Here is a 16,712-nt window from a genome sequence, read left to right on the forward strand (position 1 = left end):
CAGGCATTGAACACTTGCTTGATAACAAAAACATCAGGAATGAAGGCTTCATGGACAAAGAAGGGTTTTCTGGGGGAACGTCACATTTGCAAAACTGATATTAGATGGAATTTAAGCAGTGAGAATTATGGTTTAATAAGTGTAGTGAAAGATAAAATTCTTCTATTTGGGTGTATTTATCTTTGTGAGGTTTTTGTTTTGCAATAATAGCCATTAGGACTAAGTATTGACATTAATTGAACTTAAAAGCATACTTTCTAGTCTCATAAAATATTAAAGTAAGACTTATTAAAATCATTTTTAATCATGTTGCTTTCACTAAATAGAATTTTGCTAATAACTTTAAAGAGGGAAAAGGTATTAAAAATGAAATTATTTAAGATTATTGTTTCATATTTATCAAATCCTTTAATGGTCTTTGTGATTGCTGAGTCGCTAAGTTGTGTCTGACTCTTTGTGACCCCCTCTGACTGTAGCCCACAAGGCCCCTCTATCCATGGGATTTCCCAGGCAAGAATTCTGGAGTGGGCTGCCATTTCCTTCTCCAGGGGCTCTTCCTGACCCAGGGATTGAACCCAGGTCTCCTGCACTGCAGGGCGATTCTTTACCACTGAGTGACCTGGCAAGTGTGCCTGATATATTTATTTAGTTACATGTACATAAAACTCACACATAAATTGTAAATAGCAGGCTAGGACATCAAAGGAATAAAGCTTGGTACGGGAATCAGATGATGTGAAGGCAGCTGGCACCATCAGGACACTAATGAATAGTTTCAGTTCCCCATGGTGACCAACTTGATGTGAGAAATTACAGGGAGAAAGAGTTGAGAATAGCTCCCAAGCATGGCCTACGGAAGTGGGTGGTGGTGCTGTCATGTGGAAGGCTGAAATGTTACCCAACCAAACTTGGGTCCATTGACCAATCTACCAACATCAGGTTGTCGGGAAGTGAAGGGAAGTGCATCATTTGCTGCAAGGCCAAGCAAGGAGTATTGGCGGCTAAGGCTCAAAAGACCTGAACTACCGGATGGATTGCAGGGAAGTGTTTTTAAAGACAGGAAATGGGTCACAGGGTGTGTGAACAGCTCATGGACAGTCTTCTGATTGGTGAGATAATTGAGAGTCAACGTCATCAGCCTTCTGGTTCCAGTTGTTGGAGGTCTATGTGCTTGTTGATCAACATGCAGTTAATGTTTTTCAATTGGTGTGGGTTTCAGTGTCTGCAAAACAGCTCAAGATTATGGCTCAGATGTTATAGATAGCCTTCCAGGAGGAGCAAAACATTCTTGAGTTTGTTTTATAGCTAAACTATTATTAATTTATCTTACTTGTCTATTTTCTTCTATTTCAGCATTTTCCTACTTCTCTGATTAAATCTGCTCCTAGGAACTCAGGGAAGGCCTAGGATGCTAAGTCGTGTCCGACTCAGGCTCCTCTGTCCATGGGATTCTTTAGGCTAGAACACTGGAGTGAGTTGCCATTTCCTTCTTCAGGAGATCAGGATTCCCCATCCAGGAATCGAACCCAGGTCTCCTGCACTGCAGGCAGAGTCTTTACCAACTGAGCTAGGAGGGAAGCCCTAGGATGCTAAAGTTTTCCACAAACAAGAAGCAGGTGGAGGACAGGGAAGATGGGAGAAGGCTGTTCCTTGGAAGGATCTATAGGATCCTGCTTGGTTACAGAAACACAGGAATAAGAGCAGGTTCTGGCACGTTCCTGGGTTCCTGGAAGGAAATTAGGAGTTTGAGTTTGGACACGTTTTCCCAGGCTTTGGAACCTCTGGTGGAGATGTGTCCAGTAAGTTGGATAGACCATTTGCAGCTCTGGAGCATTCCGGAATGATGAGGACTTTCAAGAGTCATTAGCAGGCAGGAGGTTGTTAAAACCGTGGGAGTGGGTGAGAGCCCCAGAGGAGGCAGGCAGCTCAGCGGTAGAAAACCCAACAACGCTGCAACGAAAAGCCAGGCCCTGGAGGCTGAGAACCTAGCAGTCATCATTGGGGTATGTTGAAAATCTGGGGTTGTGGTGGGGCGCGGGGGCCAGCTCTGGAGACTGTACTCCAAGGGTTCCAGGAAGGAAGGTGTGGTCAGCAAGTTCAAATGCTGGGGAGGGGCGAGTAGGGGCTACAAAGCACTCACTGGCTTCTGGCAACTAAGAGGTCAGTGCGGACTTGGAGAGGCGGGTGCATAAGCCCAGGGTTGCAGGAGAGGGCGAGAGGGAGTGTCAGCTCAGTTCCGGGGAGTAAGTCACCTGTTTGGGGATCGTGACCCCAGCATCTCTCTTTGGGACAAGTTCCGGCAGGGGAGGAGGTTCGGGAAGATGGAACACAGAAGAGAGCGCTTTGGGGGCCGGAGCTGACCGCCGAAGCGAGGTGCAAGGAGCCGGACTGGTCCTGACCCCCGGCGGCTGCGGGCGCGCTTCCGGCCGAGGGACCCATCGCCGCCGCGGCGCCCCTGGGGCGCTCAAGTTTCCAGTTGGCCGCGCGGCCCTGTAGCGGCGCTCCAGGTAGCGGCGGCCCGGCCCGGTGGGCGGGCGGCGGGCAGGGCAGACCTGCGCGGCGGCGGCCCGGCCCGCACCGCTCTGTTGCCGGCTCCTCGCTTCCTCTCCGCTCCGCGCCCAGGTAGGTCACCGGCTGGGGCGGCGCGAGGCCCCCGGTCCTCTCCCCTGAGGAGGTGGCCCTCCTCCTGCCTCCCGGCGGGCCCGGGACGCCGCAGCACCGCGCCCTGGGAGCGCCGGTCCCCGCCCCTGCTGCGGGACTCTCCGCAGGCTCCCGCCCAGCGCCAGCGGCGGGCAAGGCCTGGCCGGGGCCGGCTCGCCCCGGCAGCAGTGCTCGGCAGCCTTTCCGCGGTGCTGGCTGTGCGCCCTGCCCCGCGCCGCCACCTGTGTTCCAGCCTGCGGGCCGCCCCCATCGGCCCGCGGCATGGCCCTGTCCCCTGAACTCGGTGAGTGCGTGCGATGCTGCGCTCCTGACCTTGGGCCCACGCCCCGCGGCCCCCGGCTGCCCGGGGCGGGAGTCGGAGCGCCCCGTGGTGGGAACTAAGGTCCTGGGCTTCCTCGCCCGCTGAGAAGGTGGCTCCGACCCCAGGCTCATCGCTCTGGCCTCTTCCAGTCCCTGTGGTAGCCTAGGGTTCAGAGTCCTCGGGTGAACCCGCCGCCTCATCTCGGCTCCTTGGCGGCTGATTTCGGATTCGAAAGGTTTAGAGAAATTAAGGGATCTGGGACTTGCCGCTACTTAAGTACCTGGACAAATTTCTGGGTGCTTGAGGACTGGCCAGATGCCAACAGCTTAAGACTTCCACCTGAAGGCAGGGGGGTGGACAGGATGGCAAGGTGATGGGATCATTGGAGGCCTTCATCCTTAGCTCTTTGGCTCTTTCCAGGCAAGGGAGGTAGGTATACTGCATCTGGCAGTCTGCTTTATGCCCTTGAACTTCCTGGTAGTTGCTTTGCCAGTGGAACTGCTTGACTTGGCTGGCAGAGGCCTCTGGAGTAGGAGAGGCTTGCTAACTAGAGTGTCATTTCCCCTAACTGTTGGGTCCTTGTGTGTGAGTGGAACCTTGATGATGATAAATTAGCAAAGGAGCTGAGTGAAGAAAGCTGGAAACACTAGGAGGAATTTCAGCATGGTCCTGAGTCCTTGTTGACTATCCCCCTGGATGTGGTAACCAACATTTGGCCACTTTAGGGAGAAATTGGCTGCAACTGGAACTCCCATAGGAGAAATTCCTCCCCTGACTGAAGCATCAGTGGCAGCCATAGAGCCAGGCAGCCATAGAGCCTCTGTCAGCCCTCACCTTCTAGGGTATTGATAGCTAGTTTGGAGTAGTTGTGTGCTGTGCTTAGATGCTCAGTCGTGTCCAACTCTTTGCGACCCCATGGATTGTAGCCCTCCAGGCTCCTTAGAATTTTCCAGGCAAGAATACTGGAGTGGGTTGTCATTTCCAACTCCTGACCTACCTACAACTCTGGCAGCAACTCTGAGGAGCTGCTCTAAAGATGCCTGTTTGGGGCTGCCCTAAGAACTACAGTACTTTCATGAGTGGCCTGAGGGAGACTCTTGGACTCTGAGCCCCACCCTCAGCCCAACCTCGGTTCTTCAGAGATCCTCAGTAAGGGGTGAGGGACTCTCAGCAAAGTCAAGAAGCTTTTGGAGAGATGAGCTCTGCTTTCCTTGTCTTCACACTAGGTCTGTCCTCTTTAGATGGCTTTGAAATCAATTCCTGGTCTTGAAAATATCATGAGCAGATAAAATACAGCCTTAGGGTGAAGCACGCAGAATATCTTCTCTCCCCGAAAGCTGCTCATTGGTCTTTCGGTTCTTCCCCCACAAATATTAATCTCTTATTTCTAATGTGTGCTGCTGCATATCTAGGACAGGAGACCATGGCTTTGGGCTCTGATCTAGCAGGGGCTAGCCCTGAATAGGGTGGGCTCCTGACTTGAGTGCTGGCCGTGCAAAGTCAGCAAGAAGTATCACTTATAGAGGAGAAGGTTATTTTTCCTGATCTGGTTTCACATTTGAACATGGTTTCCTTTTTCTTGAACCCAAATAGGAGTTGAGACAGTACGTGGCACATATTAGTGCTCAGTAAATAATGCTGAATGAAAGGATTTGGTGTCTAGATGAAAGGTCATATTCATTTTCTCTGTTGGACTTTCTCACAGCTAGTATCAGAATGATGATGATGTCAAGAGATCATACTTATAAAACACATATTATGTGCCAGGTACTATTCTAAGCACTTTACACATGTTAACCGATTGTCATGGCAACCTATGAGGTTGGCACTGTTATTATCCCCATTTTATAGGGAATAAAACGGAACCAGAGAAATCAGTAACTTGTCCAAGGTTACGTAACTTAGTGGTGAAGCAAAATTCAAACCTGAGAAGTCTGGCTTGAGTCCATAGTCTTAACCACATACTGTACTGACTCTTGACATTGACGTAGGTAGATTGACCACTTAGCTCATTGACTCATTCATTAAGTTATGCATTCACTCATTCAACAGATGTTTCTTGATACTTACTATAAGGATTCAAGAGTGAATGAGAAGGGCAAGGTCTGTCATGAAGGTGATACATAGTGAGCGAAACCCCTTTGCCCAACCTCTCTTTGAGTCATGCACACCTCAGAAATGAGAAGAAAATGAACCCTGTATAGGCAAGGCCACAGCATCCTTTTGGGGAGAGGGAAGTGGTATCTTTTTGGGTAAGACATAATTTGATTCCAGCCTTTCCTGTTTGTTGGGATTTTGTAAGGGACAGTTAAGTAGTAAAAGCCTGATTTGGCACAATAATTTTACATCCTTGAACCTAATAAATATTGTAGGTTTTTATATGATGGAAATGAAAATAAAAAATTGGGTGTAGTCTGGTCTCTTGGGCAGGAAATACAGGCCTAGGCCTGGTTATCATAGATGGTCTTTTTTTTCCTTAAAGTCTATTGTAAAAAATTGAGATATAGTTCATGTATAATATTATATCAGTTATAGGTATGCAACATAGTGATTCATAATTTTTAAAGGTTATATTCCATTTATGATTATTGTAAATTATTGGGAATATTCCCTGTGTTGTACAATATGTGCTTGTAGCTTATTTATTCTATACATAATAGTTTGTGCTTCTTTATCTCCTACCCCTATCGTGTCCCGCTCCCTTTCCTTTCCCTACTGGTAATCACTAGTTAGTCCTCTATACTGTCTCTGTTTCCTTTTTGTTATATTAATTAGTTTGTTGTACTTTTTAGATTCCACATGTAAGTCATATCATACAGTATTTGTCTTTTTCTGTCTGACTTATTTAACTTAAGTATAATACCTTCCAAGTCTATCCATATTATTGCAAATGGCAAAATATTCTTTCTTACGGCTGAGAATTCTATTGTATATATGTCCACATCTTCTCTATCTGGTCATTGCTGATGGGCACTTAGGCTGCTTCCATATCTTGGGGATTGTAAATAATGCTGCTCTGATCATTGGGGTACTTTCAAATTAGTATTTTCATTTTTTCAGATCTATATCCAGGAGTGGAATTGTTGGGTCATATGGTAGTTCTTTCAGGATTTGAAATAGCTCAACTGGAATTCCATCACCTCCATTAGCTTTGTTCGTAGTGATGCTTCCTAAGGCCCGCTTGACTTCACATTCCAGGATGTCTGGCTCTAGGTCAGTGATCACACCGTCGTGGTTATCTGGGTCATGAAGCTCTTTTTTGTACAGTTCTTCTGTGTATTCTTGCCACCTCTTCTTAATATCTTCTGCTTCTGTTAGGTCCATACCATTTCTGTCCTTTATCGAGCCCATCTTTGCATGAAATGTTCCCTTGGGATCTCTAATTTTCTTGAAGAGATCTCTAGTCTTTCCCATTCTGTTGTTTTCCTCTATTTCTTTGCATTGATCGCTGAGGAAGGCTTTCTTATCTCTCCTTGCTATTCTTTGGAACTCTGCATTCAGATGCTTATATCTTTCCTTTTCTCCTTTGCTTTTTGCTTCTCCTCTTTTCATGGCTTCCAGGCCTCCCCAGACAGCCATTTTGCTTTTTTGCATTTCTTTTCCATGGGGATGGTCTTGATCCCTGCCTCCTGTACAATGTCACAAACCTCCATCCATAGTTCATCAGGCACTCTATCTATCAGATCTAGTGCCTTAAATTTATTTCTCACTTCCATTGTATAATCATAAGGGATTTGATTTAGGTCATATCTGAATGGTCTAGTGGTTTTCCCTACTTTCTTCAATTTCAGTCTGAATTTGGCAATAAAGAGTTCATGATCTGAGCCTCAGTCAGCTCCCGGTCTTGTTTTTGCTGACTGTATAGAGCTTCTCCATCTTTGGCTGCAAAGAATATAATCAATCAGATTTCGGTGTTGACCATCTGGTGATGTCCACGTGTAGAGTCTTCTCTTGTGTTGTTGGAAGAAGGTGTTTGCTATGACTAGTGCATTCTCATGGCAAAACTCTATTAGCCTTTGCCCTGCTTCATTCTGTATTCCAAGGCCAAATTTGCCTGTTACTCCAGGTGCTTCTTAAGTTCCTACTTTTGCATTCCAGTCCCCTATAATGAAAAGGACATCTCTTTTGGGTGTTAGTTCTAAAAGGTCTTGTAAGTCTTCATAGAACCGTTCAACTTCAGCTTCTTCAGCGTTACTGGTTGGGGCATAGACTTGGATTACTGTGATATTGAATGGTTTGCCTTGGAAAAAGTTGGCTTAAAGCTCAACATTCAGAAAACTAAGATTATGGCATCTGGTCCCATCACTTCATGGGAAATAAATAGGGAAACAGTGGAAACAGTGTCAGACTTTATTTTTTTGGGCTCCAAAATCAATGCAGATGGTGATTGCAGCCATGAAATTAAAAGATGCTTACTCCTTGGAAAGAAAGTTACCATAGCATATTAAAAAGCAGAGACATTACTTTGCCAACAAAGGTCCATCTAGTCAAGGCTATGGTTTTTCCAGTAGTCATGTATGGATGTGAGAGTTGGACTGTGAAGAAAGCTGAGGGCCGAAGAATTAATGCTTTTGAACTGTGGTATTGGAGAAGACTCTTGAGAGTCCCTTGGACTGCAAGGAGATCCAACCAATCCATTCTAAAGGAGATCAGCCCTGGGATTTCTGTGGAAGAAATGATGCTGGAGCTGAAACTCCAGTACTTTGGCCACCTCATGCGAAGAGTTGACTCATTGGAAAAGACTCTGATGCTGGGAGGGATTGGGGGCAGGAAGAGAAGGGAACAACAAAGGATGAGATGGCTGGATGGCATCACTGACTCGATAGACGTGAGTTTGAGTGAACTCCAGTAGTTGGTGATGGACAGGGAGGCCTGGCGTGCTGTGATTCATGGGGTCACAAAGAGTCGGACACGACTGAGCGACTGAACTGAACTGATGGTAGTTCTATGTTTAGCTTTTTGATTTTCCACAGTGGCTGCCCCAATTTACATTCCTCCTAACAGTGTATGAGGGTTCCCTTTTCTCCACATCCTCGCTAACATTTTTTATTTGTGGTCTTTTCGATCATAGCCATTCTGACAGATGGGAGATGATATCTCATTGTGGTTTTAATTTGCACTTCTCTTATTAATGATATTGAGCATCTTTTTATGTGCCTGTTGGCCATCTGAATGTCTTCTTTTGAAACATGTCTATTGAGGTCTTCTATCCACTTTTTAATTGATTTGTTTGTATTTTTGATGTTGAGTTGAATGAGGTATTTATATATTTTGGTTATTAGCCCCCTATTGGTTATATCATTAGCAGTATATTCTTCCATTCAGTAGTATCATAGATTGTCTTAATGTTCTTTCAAAAGGTAAAGGGCTTTGAGTTTGGGACCAGTGCTCCTCAGTCTAGGGGGACTTCTGGGCCATGAGGAGCAGAGATGTATTAGGCTCAAGGAGGAATTGTTAGTTCCCCAGCAAAGTTTGCTCTCCCAAGACAAAGCCACAGTTTCCTTCAAAGCTGCTGCTCTTCTGGAGGGTCTTGCATCCCTCCAGTGGGACCCTTGGTCTTTGTCCCAGCCTGTGTCATTGTAGTGGGGCTGCTGCCCATCTCTCTTTGGACATGATGGAGTAGATCTCATGCTAATCACTGGGGCCTGGGAAGGCAGCTTTTTCTAGATTGGAAAATGAAGGCTCAAAGTGGAAGGCATTTTCCAAAGCCTATGCCCAGGATATGCATAGGTATTTTTCCCTAGGGTGTCAGTGGTGGAAGGGTCAAATAAGTGTGTTGGGTTAAACAAAGTCAAGCAGCTTTTAAAAAGTTATTATTTGTTTATTTTTGTCTCCGTTGGCTCTTCGTTACTATGCATGGGCTTTTCTCCAGTTACGGTGAGCGGGGGCTACTCTCTAGTTGGGGTGTGCAGGCTTCTCACTGCAGTGGCTTCTCTTGTTGCGACTGACTGGCTCTAGGGTGCACAGGCTCAGTAATTGTGGTGTGAAGAGTTACTCACCCTGCGGTGTGTGCGATCTTCCTAGACCAAGAATCGAACCCATGTACTCTGCATTGGCAGGTGGATTCCCAACCACTGGACCATCAGAGTAGTCCCCTCAAGCAGCTTTCTTGACCAGAGGATTTCGAAATGTTTAGAATCTGCTAGTAGGAATCGTGTGTGTGAATTCCCATGAAGGACTATGTTATGCAGTACTGTGTAAGCCTTCTGGCATTTTATGTTCTACAGACTACACTTTGGAAAATGCTTGTTTAGACCAGAACTTTCCAGGGTCTGGTTAAAGATCTAGAATAAGACTCCCTGGATGTGCTAGGTCCAAGTCGGTTCTCAGATGCATGGGCTAGGATGCTCCATGGCAGCCCATCCTAACCCCACTCCCGCCCCAAACACACTAGCCAAAGGAATCATTTGCCTCTCCTCCCTCTGGCAAAATGGTACTAAGGGCTCAGGTATTTTTTTCCCCCTCCATTTTAAGGTCATTTAATTATTTAATGAATACACATGACCGTCCCTCTACGTTGCTTGTAGCCTGCTGTTCGCGCTGTTTATGAAACAGCTGTGAGGACAGGTGGGTCCTAATCTCTGGGTAGCTAAAGCCCAGCAGCAGCCCGAGGATCGTGTGTCAACCCTGTAATCCCACTCTGTACGCACAGGAATTACTCTGCCGCTCAGGAAGGCACAACCTCACGATTGGACATGAGGAGGTGACTCAGGCCCAAGCCAGGGCTGGAGCCAGCCTCCCAGTAAACAAGTGGCCCCATCCTCTCTGGGCGCTTCTCCCCAGGGTTTCAACAGCACCACAGAAATAGCCCTGTTGCTCATGGTTATTTCCCAGACCCACGCCGCTGCTCTAAGTCCCTGGGAGGCCGCGTGTCTGTTGTGAGCTTCCCCACAGAGGACTGTTCTTCTCCTAAAGGGCGGGTGAGGAGTGGGACTTCGCGCCCTGGGAGGCTGTAGTGATCCACCTGGACTGCTCCGTGGGTTACCTGAGGCAGGGAGCCCGGCAGCTGCTGGCGGCTGCATCCAGCCGGCCCTCAGGAGGCTTCTCCAAGCTGGAGGCCCACGTGGGAGCTGACAGCGGCAGTAAGGAGGGGAGGCTGGGGCAGGTGGGAGGCACTTCTTTCCCGGGGGTGGGTGGGTGGGCCAGCAGGCCCGCTGCTCTGGCTGAGCTGGTCAGGTTGCCCTGTCATCTGTGATGTGCAGCTCCCTTCCGGGAAAGGAGCCGATCGAGGCAGCCTCTCATCCTCACCTGCTCCCGCCCTGCTCTCCCCTTGAGCTTCTGTCCTTTCCCTCAGGTGGGGGAGGGGCTCACATTGGCAACTGGCCCAGAGCCCCCTCCCCCCGCACCGCCAGTCTTGGGGTGCTCCCAGGAAGGCTGCTTCGGGGCGGGGGGCCCTCTGAGGGGACTAGGGCAGGCTCGTAAGATGAGCCGGGTCGCGAGGCAGAGCCTGAATTGGAGTTTAGAAACGGAAGCGGCGCAGGTGATGGTATCGCAGCTAGTGCTCAGCTTTCAGGAGGGGTCTGGACGTTCGAGGGAGGGGGTGGCTTATCAGCTGCGGTTGGTCAGGAAGGCTGAATGTACTTTTGCTTAGGGCAGCAGCAGCTTGAGTTTCCTGCTCTGAAGGGGGCTGTGAGTGGGGGCAGGACACTGCTTTCTGGACACAGCAGCCGTGATAGCTGGCATTACCTGGGCCCTTTTAGGACTCTTGGAAAATTTCCACTTCCATTTCATATTCACGGAAGAATTTCCAGCCCAGACGTATCCTGCTGTTGCTCAGGGCTGCTCACAGATATGCAAAGCAGAGACCTCCCACCCCAGCAGCAGACAGAACCCAGCTAGCTAGCTGCACTCACACTGACTCAGCTCAGCCTCCCGGGCAGCACGCAGCCTTTGGTCCCAGTGCGTCACCTGGATGGCATCCTCAGGAGCAGCCATGGGGACCCCAGCACCAGGCTCAGGTCTGTGTCGTGGGTTCTGACTATGGGATACTGGCAGGAGCGAGAAACAGCTTCATTTGTGTAGCGAGGGGATTTTTAAGACGCACTGTGCCGCTTTTCTGGAGAGGCTGTGATACCGTGAAAAAGTGCCTGTTTGTTGAAATTGGTGGCATATTACAGCTTTCTAACTTTGGGACACTTTGCCATCAAGCTCATTGGAGGGTGTGGTATTCTATGTCACAACGACATAAGCCAATGCGAGTGAATTCACAGTTTAGCCTCCCAGGCGTGCTGGCTTCAGCTGACAAGTGGTTGAAAGTCAGGATTGAACTGGCAGTTGGAGCTGAAGCTCTGCTGGGCTTTCTTCCACATGCCTGGCCTGGCCAGGGTCTCTGGGTCTGAGAAGAGAGGCAGGCTTTGGAGAAAGGGGTTGGCAGGTGGGACTTGTCTGCCAATGATGTGCAGAAGACAACAAATATCCAGAAGGCTCCTAAGCCCCACTGACTTAGCCCAGTGCCCTGGCTGGGTTACTTGGTCAATTCTAAGTCATGGAGTAGTCTTCACCAGGTATTTAAGATGTTGGTAGTAGTGCTGCAGGGGATTCATATGGATACTGACACAAAGAGGTCTATGGGGAGATGGTACTCTGTGATTCTCAAGTCTTTGGTGCGCCCCGTGAATATCTGGGGTGAAGAGGCTATGGAATGCAGCATTTCCCTAATTATTGACCCCAGGACCTGTTTCATAGCAACAGGTATTGACTTCTAATGAGATCCAATATGGAAAAGACTGACTTAAGTTATCTGAGCTAAAGAAAAAGGAAGATCACTTGTAGAAGGATGCATCCTGTAAAGTATGTTTAGTTGACTTGAGTACACTAAAAATGCTTCGTGGAAAAATTGGCAGGATCTGGCATAAGAGCCCTCAGACACAAAAGACACCCCCAAGTGGCCCACTTCTTAGGGGATGTGGCTGGGTCATGCTTGTGTGTATTTAGGGGGTATTAGGAGGTGGTGGTGAGCAGCCTCTGTGATGCTATCACAGCTAAAGGGCTAAAGCTAATGCAGAGATGGGTCTTAAAGGTGGAATTCCTTTTGGACTGGCCTCTTTCTGGTGTGGAGTAGGTGGGAGAGGACCCTGATGACCAAAATATGGGATGTAGACATTTGATTAGTTTTCATATTTTTCTCTTTTTGGAACTCTTGAGTCTATTCATTTTCTTTTTCTTTTCTTTGTTTTTGTGTAAATGACATTACAGTAGCATCAACGATCAAAATCAGATATTGCCTTTCCCACTGGCAGTCCTGCCATCTGGTCATTTAAGTGTGTTTCTTGCAGCCCTGGTCCATAAGGGGTTGCATTTTTGTATCATTGTAATCAAAGCTTGGGAACAGTTTCATGTATTAGTTTCTTCATTTGCTGTTATCTCACAAGGTATTTTTTTATGTGATGGCGCTGTCCTCATGATTATAATTTTGGTTGCTTCATGTTCTTTTTCAAGTGCGTATGCTCTCATCTGAACCTTTTAAAGCTATTTCTATGAAGAGTGCAGGTAAACATCTTTGTGCATTTTCCTTCCTTCAGATTCTTTTCTTAGAAGCAATTTCTCAAGTGCGCTTACTCTTTCAGATGCTTGAATGCTTTATTTCTGCTGCCCCTTGGCTGGAGCCCTTTAAAGATCTGGAAAGCTGCACTTGACAGAGGCCTTAGAATTGGGGGATGGGGAACAAAGTTGGTCCAGCTTTGTTCACCCCTAACAGCTCCTCCTGGGTCCAGCTCTTTGTCTTTCTCTCCATTTCTTTCTTCCGTCACCTTCTTCTCTGGCCTCCGCTCTGATGGTTTCCAGCTTCCTCTTCTCTGCTATCAGGGTGTGGAAATCTCCACAGCCAGCCGTTCCTCTTCATCTTTGCAGGATGCTATCTTGGTCTCTGCTGCCACAGACCCGCACAGTTGCGTCCTGGGCTGCCTCTCTCCTCCCACTCAGGCCCCGAGGGGTGAGAGAGGCCCAGGAAAGGCCTGGCCTTGGGGGCGGAAAGAAGGAGGAAATTGGTTTCACGGTCTAAGGGCCCGCAGAGGTTTTGTAGAATACCTCTCTATATAGCCTGCCCTTTAAGCAGCCTGCTTTCCTCCTTCCTGTCTGTGTTATGAATTAGATCCACAGGCCGCAGAGAAGACCAGAGCAGCAAGCCCTCCTGGAACCAGAAACCTCACTGGTACCTAGAATTATGGTGCTTAGAACTGAGACGGCCTTGGAGACCACTTAGTCTAGTCCCTTTATCTCACAGATGAGAACACCAGGAGGCGTAGAGAGTGACTGCCCCCAACTGCTCAGCGTCCCTCCTCCTCTGAAAGTGCTTCCTCTCCCTGCCAGAGAGCAGCCGGGCACTGTCTCAACCTTCGTCCTCTGTCTGCCTGATGACACCACGTCTCTCTTTAAACCCTCCTTAAAGAAACTGGATTGACGTTCCCGGTGAAGGTGGCGTGTGGAAGGGATACAGTATTGGTCTGCTCCATAAGTGGGATGCTAGGGACAGCGAGGGGACCTGCCCTGACCCCCAAATGGGCAGAGAGAAGCAGCACAGTTTAGGGATTCAGAGGTCAGATGCCAGAACCAGATTCGTGGGCTCAGAGTCCCTGAGCGGAGGCTCAGAGAGGAAACGGATGGGAGCCAGTGGCTGGGAGCAGTGCAGGTCATGGCCTGCTTATTAGAAGTGTGACCCTGGGCAAGTTAGCTGTCTGTGCCTTCATTCTGCCATCTGTAAAATGGGAACGATAGGATTAACTTAGTTATTACGTGTATAGGCCTTGACAGAGTGCACTTACTACATGCTATATAAGTGTTGAAAGGCAGGCAAAGAAAAGAATCAACCAGGCGATTTAGGCCGGCTACTGATAGTGAGAAGCCGGTGTGCAGAGGAGGTAAGGGCAAGCTTCTTTGAGGATGTGAGTCTTCAGCCGGGCTGTGAGAGGTAAAGAGTCTCCCTGTCCCCAGATTTTTATGTTATAGGCTGTCCTGTTAGAAGTTCCAGAGGGTTTGGGAGATGGCGCAACTGTGGTTTCCTTTCAGCAACAGTTCTCATTTTGTGTAGTGAGGAATGCTCTTACGCCGACCATTAGAGCCTTTGGGCTTTGGCCTTCCTCTCTATGCAGTGGGGAGCAGGCTTGGTCACGGTAGCACCCCGCACGGCTGCCTCATTGTCTACAGGAGGGGTTCTGAGCTCTCCCCTCCACAGGAGGTGGGAAGGGTGGGGCTTGCCCCTTCACGAGGATTCCCTGGGTTCGGGAAAACAGTAGAACCCTTGGTTGGACAGTTCATGCTTTCACTTCTGAGCGTTTGCTTTCTCAAGACGTAAGCTGGCCTATGCCTTTCATAGTCACTCACTTAGGGAGCTAGTTGTAAAAATTGGCCTGTTGGGTTTGATCCAGGGAATTCCTGAGTAGACAGCTGACCCCAAAGACTAGGGCACCTGGCCCTCTTTTCAATGCCTTCTCCTGCCCTGCACACCAGTGACTCAGGTGGTCTAGTAGTTCTTGGCTCACGTTGGTTCTCTTTTCCTGCCAGCCGAGATGCCGCGCCAATTCCCCAAGCTGAACATCTCCGAGGTGGATGAGCAAGTCCGGCTCCTGGCCGAGAAGGTGTTTGCTAAAGTGCTCCGAGAAGAGGACAGCAAAGATGCCCTGTCCCTCTTCACAGTCCCTGAGGACTGCCCCATTGGGCAGAAGGAGGCCAAGGAGAGGGAGCTGCAGAAGGAGCTGGCGGAGCAGAAGTCTTTGGAGACCGCAAAAAGGTTTGTCCCCCTGAGCTGGGTGGGGTTGTGCAGACACAGGTGGGCTGCAGATGCTTGTCTTGTGATGAGGCACCTTGTGTGAAATCAGCTGTCCTGGGAGCTGACTTTAGTTCTTAACCAAGACTATTTAACTTACCACGTATTCACTGAAGGATGTTGTGGCTTTGGTTGAAAAGATCGAAAACCACTTTCTCTGCTGCTGTTTTAAAAACAAATCATGTGCCTAGATACTCACGATTTCCAAATAACATTTCCATCTTCTTTCTAGAAACTTGAGGGTTAGTTGGGAAACATCAATTTTACTTCTTTCATCACTTGACAAGTACTTTGTGTTGTTAATTAACTCAGCTCACTATTTGCCAGGTGTTGTGCTGGGCACTGGGGATATATTAATGAACTAGATATAGTCCCTGCCGTGTAGAGCTTACAGTTGGTCTAGACAATAATTGACTGGACAAATTAATTGAGAAATGACAAGTTGTGATAAGTGCTGTGTCAGTCAGAGTCTAACCAGAAAAGCAGAAACACCTTGAGTATTGGAAGTAGGATGTTTTCGCAGGAAATTGGTTACAGAGGTGATAGAGAACCAAGCAGGGGGGAGAGAGGCTGCCCAGACAGTAGACACAGTAGGAAGCAGCTGTCCCCCCAGACTGGAGAGACAGTGGAGGGAAGTGGGGTTGCTGGAGCTTGGGGTGGAGGAGTTGGAACTGCAGTGGCCTTTCCAATGGAAACTGGAGCCTAGGGGGTGATGCAACAGCTGCAGAGATGGCCTCCAAAGGCAGAGATGGAGACAAGAGATACCTGGCTTTAATCTTTCTGGCACCTTCTGGTTTCCCCCACTGGTTGCCATTGTCCAAGCCCAGCCAGAAACCAGCTGACACATGGAGAGGGAGAGTCCTTTTTCAGATTGGGTAGTTAGGGAAGGTGACATTGTAGCTGATGCAAGGGTGTAAAGGAGCCAGCTACTGTAGAGCTGGGTGAGCGCCTTATAGGCGGAGGAGCCAGGACAAAGGCCCTTAGGTATCTTCAGGGAGGCCTGTGTACAGTAGAGGTGTGGTTAAGGGTGAAGTGCCATGATCTGCATCTGGAGGGTTAGACAGGGCCCAGACCAGACTGGCCTGTGCTCCCTGATAAGTAGTTTGGATCTTTAAGTGCATTGGGAAGCCTTCACCTTTCAGTTTATCTCACCTGTGTTGTGCTGTGTGCTTAGTCACTCAGTCGTGTCCAACTCTTTGTGACCCCCATGGACTGTAGCCTGCCAGGCTCCTCTCTCCATGGGATTCTCCAGGCAAGAATAGTGGAGTGGGTTGCCATTTCCTTCTTGAGGGGATCTTCCCAAACCAGGGATTGAACCTGCATCTCCCATGTCTCATCCATTGCAGGTGGATTCTTTCCCCTCTGAGCCATCTGGGAAGCCCATCTCACCTGGGAGAGCAGAATTAAACAATAGAAAGCTTTGAGAAAGTGTCTGGTGGGGCTCTAGCTAGGTGCCTGCCTGGCCGGCACACCGCAGACCTGAATAGCTAAGGTAGTGGAACTTGAGCCCTCTCTGCGACCCAGTCCATCGTCAGGTCCTTCCTAAGGTACTGCCTCATTTTAAAAGGCAAGTCCTTTCCTTCCTTGGTAGTATAGAACTTCAGTACTTTGGTAACATTTTTTAGGAAAGTAGTGAAAAATCAAGTATTGGTATAAGGGCAAGAACAGAGCTTTATTGTGCAGAATGTAAGTGTTTTCCTTCCTCTGAGGGGCTGTAAGCCCGTGAGGTGACGGGGTCGTTGGTGTCATTAGCCAGTGAGGTGGTCACAAGTTACCCTGGAGAGTGAAGCAGAGCCTGACTGTGGAGGCCCTCGTCCATACTTTGCTGGCTGAACAGATGTTATGAAGTAAATGCTCTGCAGGACCTTCTGTCTTCTGAATTGAGCATTTTGGACCCTTAATAATGAGAAGAGAAGGAGTCCTGACATTTTTGTATTACTAGAAATGATAGGTTTCTGAGGTCAGTTTCCTACAGAGAGACACTGGACC

At 48.4% G+C, this 16,712-nt stretch overlaps 1 protein-coding gene across 6 annotated transcripts in view; it reads left to right on the forward strand.

The window, feature by feature from the left end:
* The first annotated feature begins 2,519 nt into the window (after positions 1-2,519).
* Positions 2,520-16,712, forward strand: part of AMPD3 (adenosine monophosphate deaminase 3) — a 53,355-nt gene continuing 39,162 nt past the window's right edge. Inside the window, exons 1-2 of one of the 6 annotated variants that reach the window (XM_027563263.1) lie at positions 2,520-2,622; positions 14,462-14,687. In XM_027563263.1, coding sequence (XP_027419064.1) covers positions 14,467-14,687 — 221 coding nt within the window. In that variant the 5' untranslated portion in view covers positions 2,520-2,622; positions 14,462-14,466. Of the gene's footprint in view, positions 2,623-2,868; positions 2,945-9,791; positions 10,045-10,770; positions 10,921-14,461; positions 14,688-16,712 lie in introns of those variants that run through there. The other 5 variants (XM_027563260.1, XM_027563261.1, XM_027563262.1 and 2 more) reach the window with 5 other exon arrangements.

Source organism: Bos indicus x Bos taurus, chromosome 15 (assembly GCF_003369695.1).
Source record: "Bos indicus x Bos taurus breed Angus x Brahman F1 hybrid chromosome 15, Bos_hybrid_MaternalHap_v2.0, whole genome shotgun sequence".
NCBI lineage: Eukaryota > Metazoa > Chordata > Mammalia > Artiodactyla > Bovidae > Bos > Bos indicus x Bos taurus.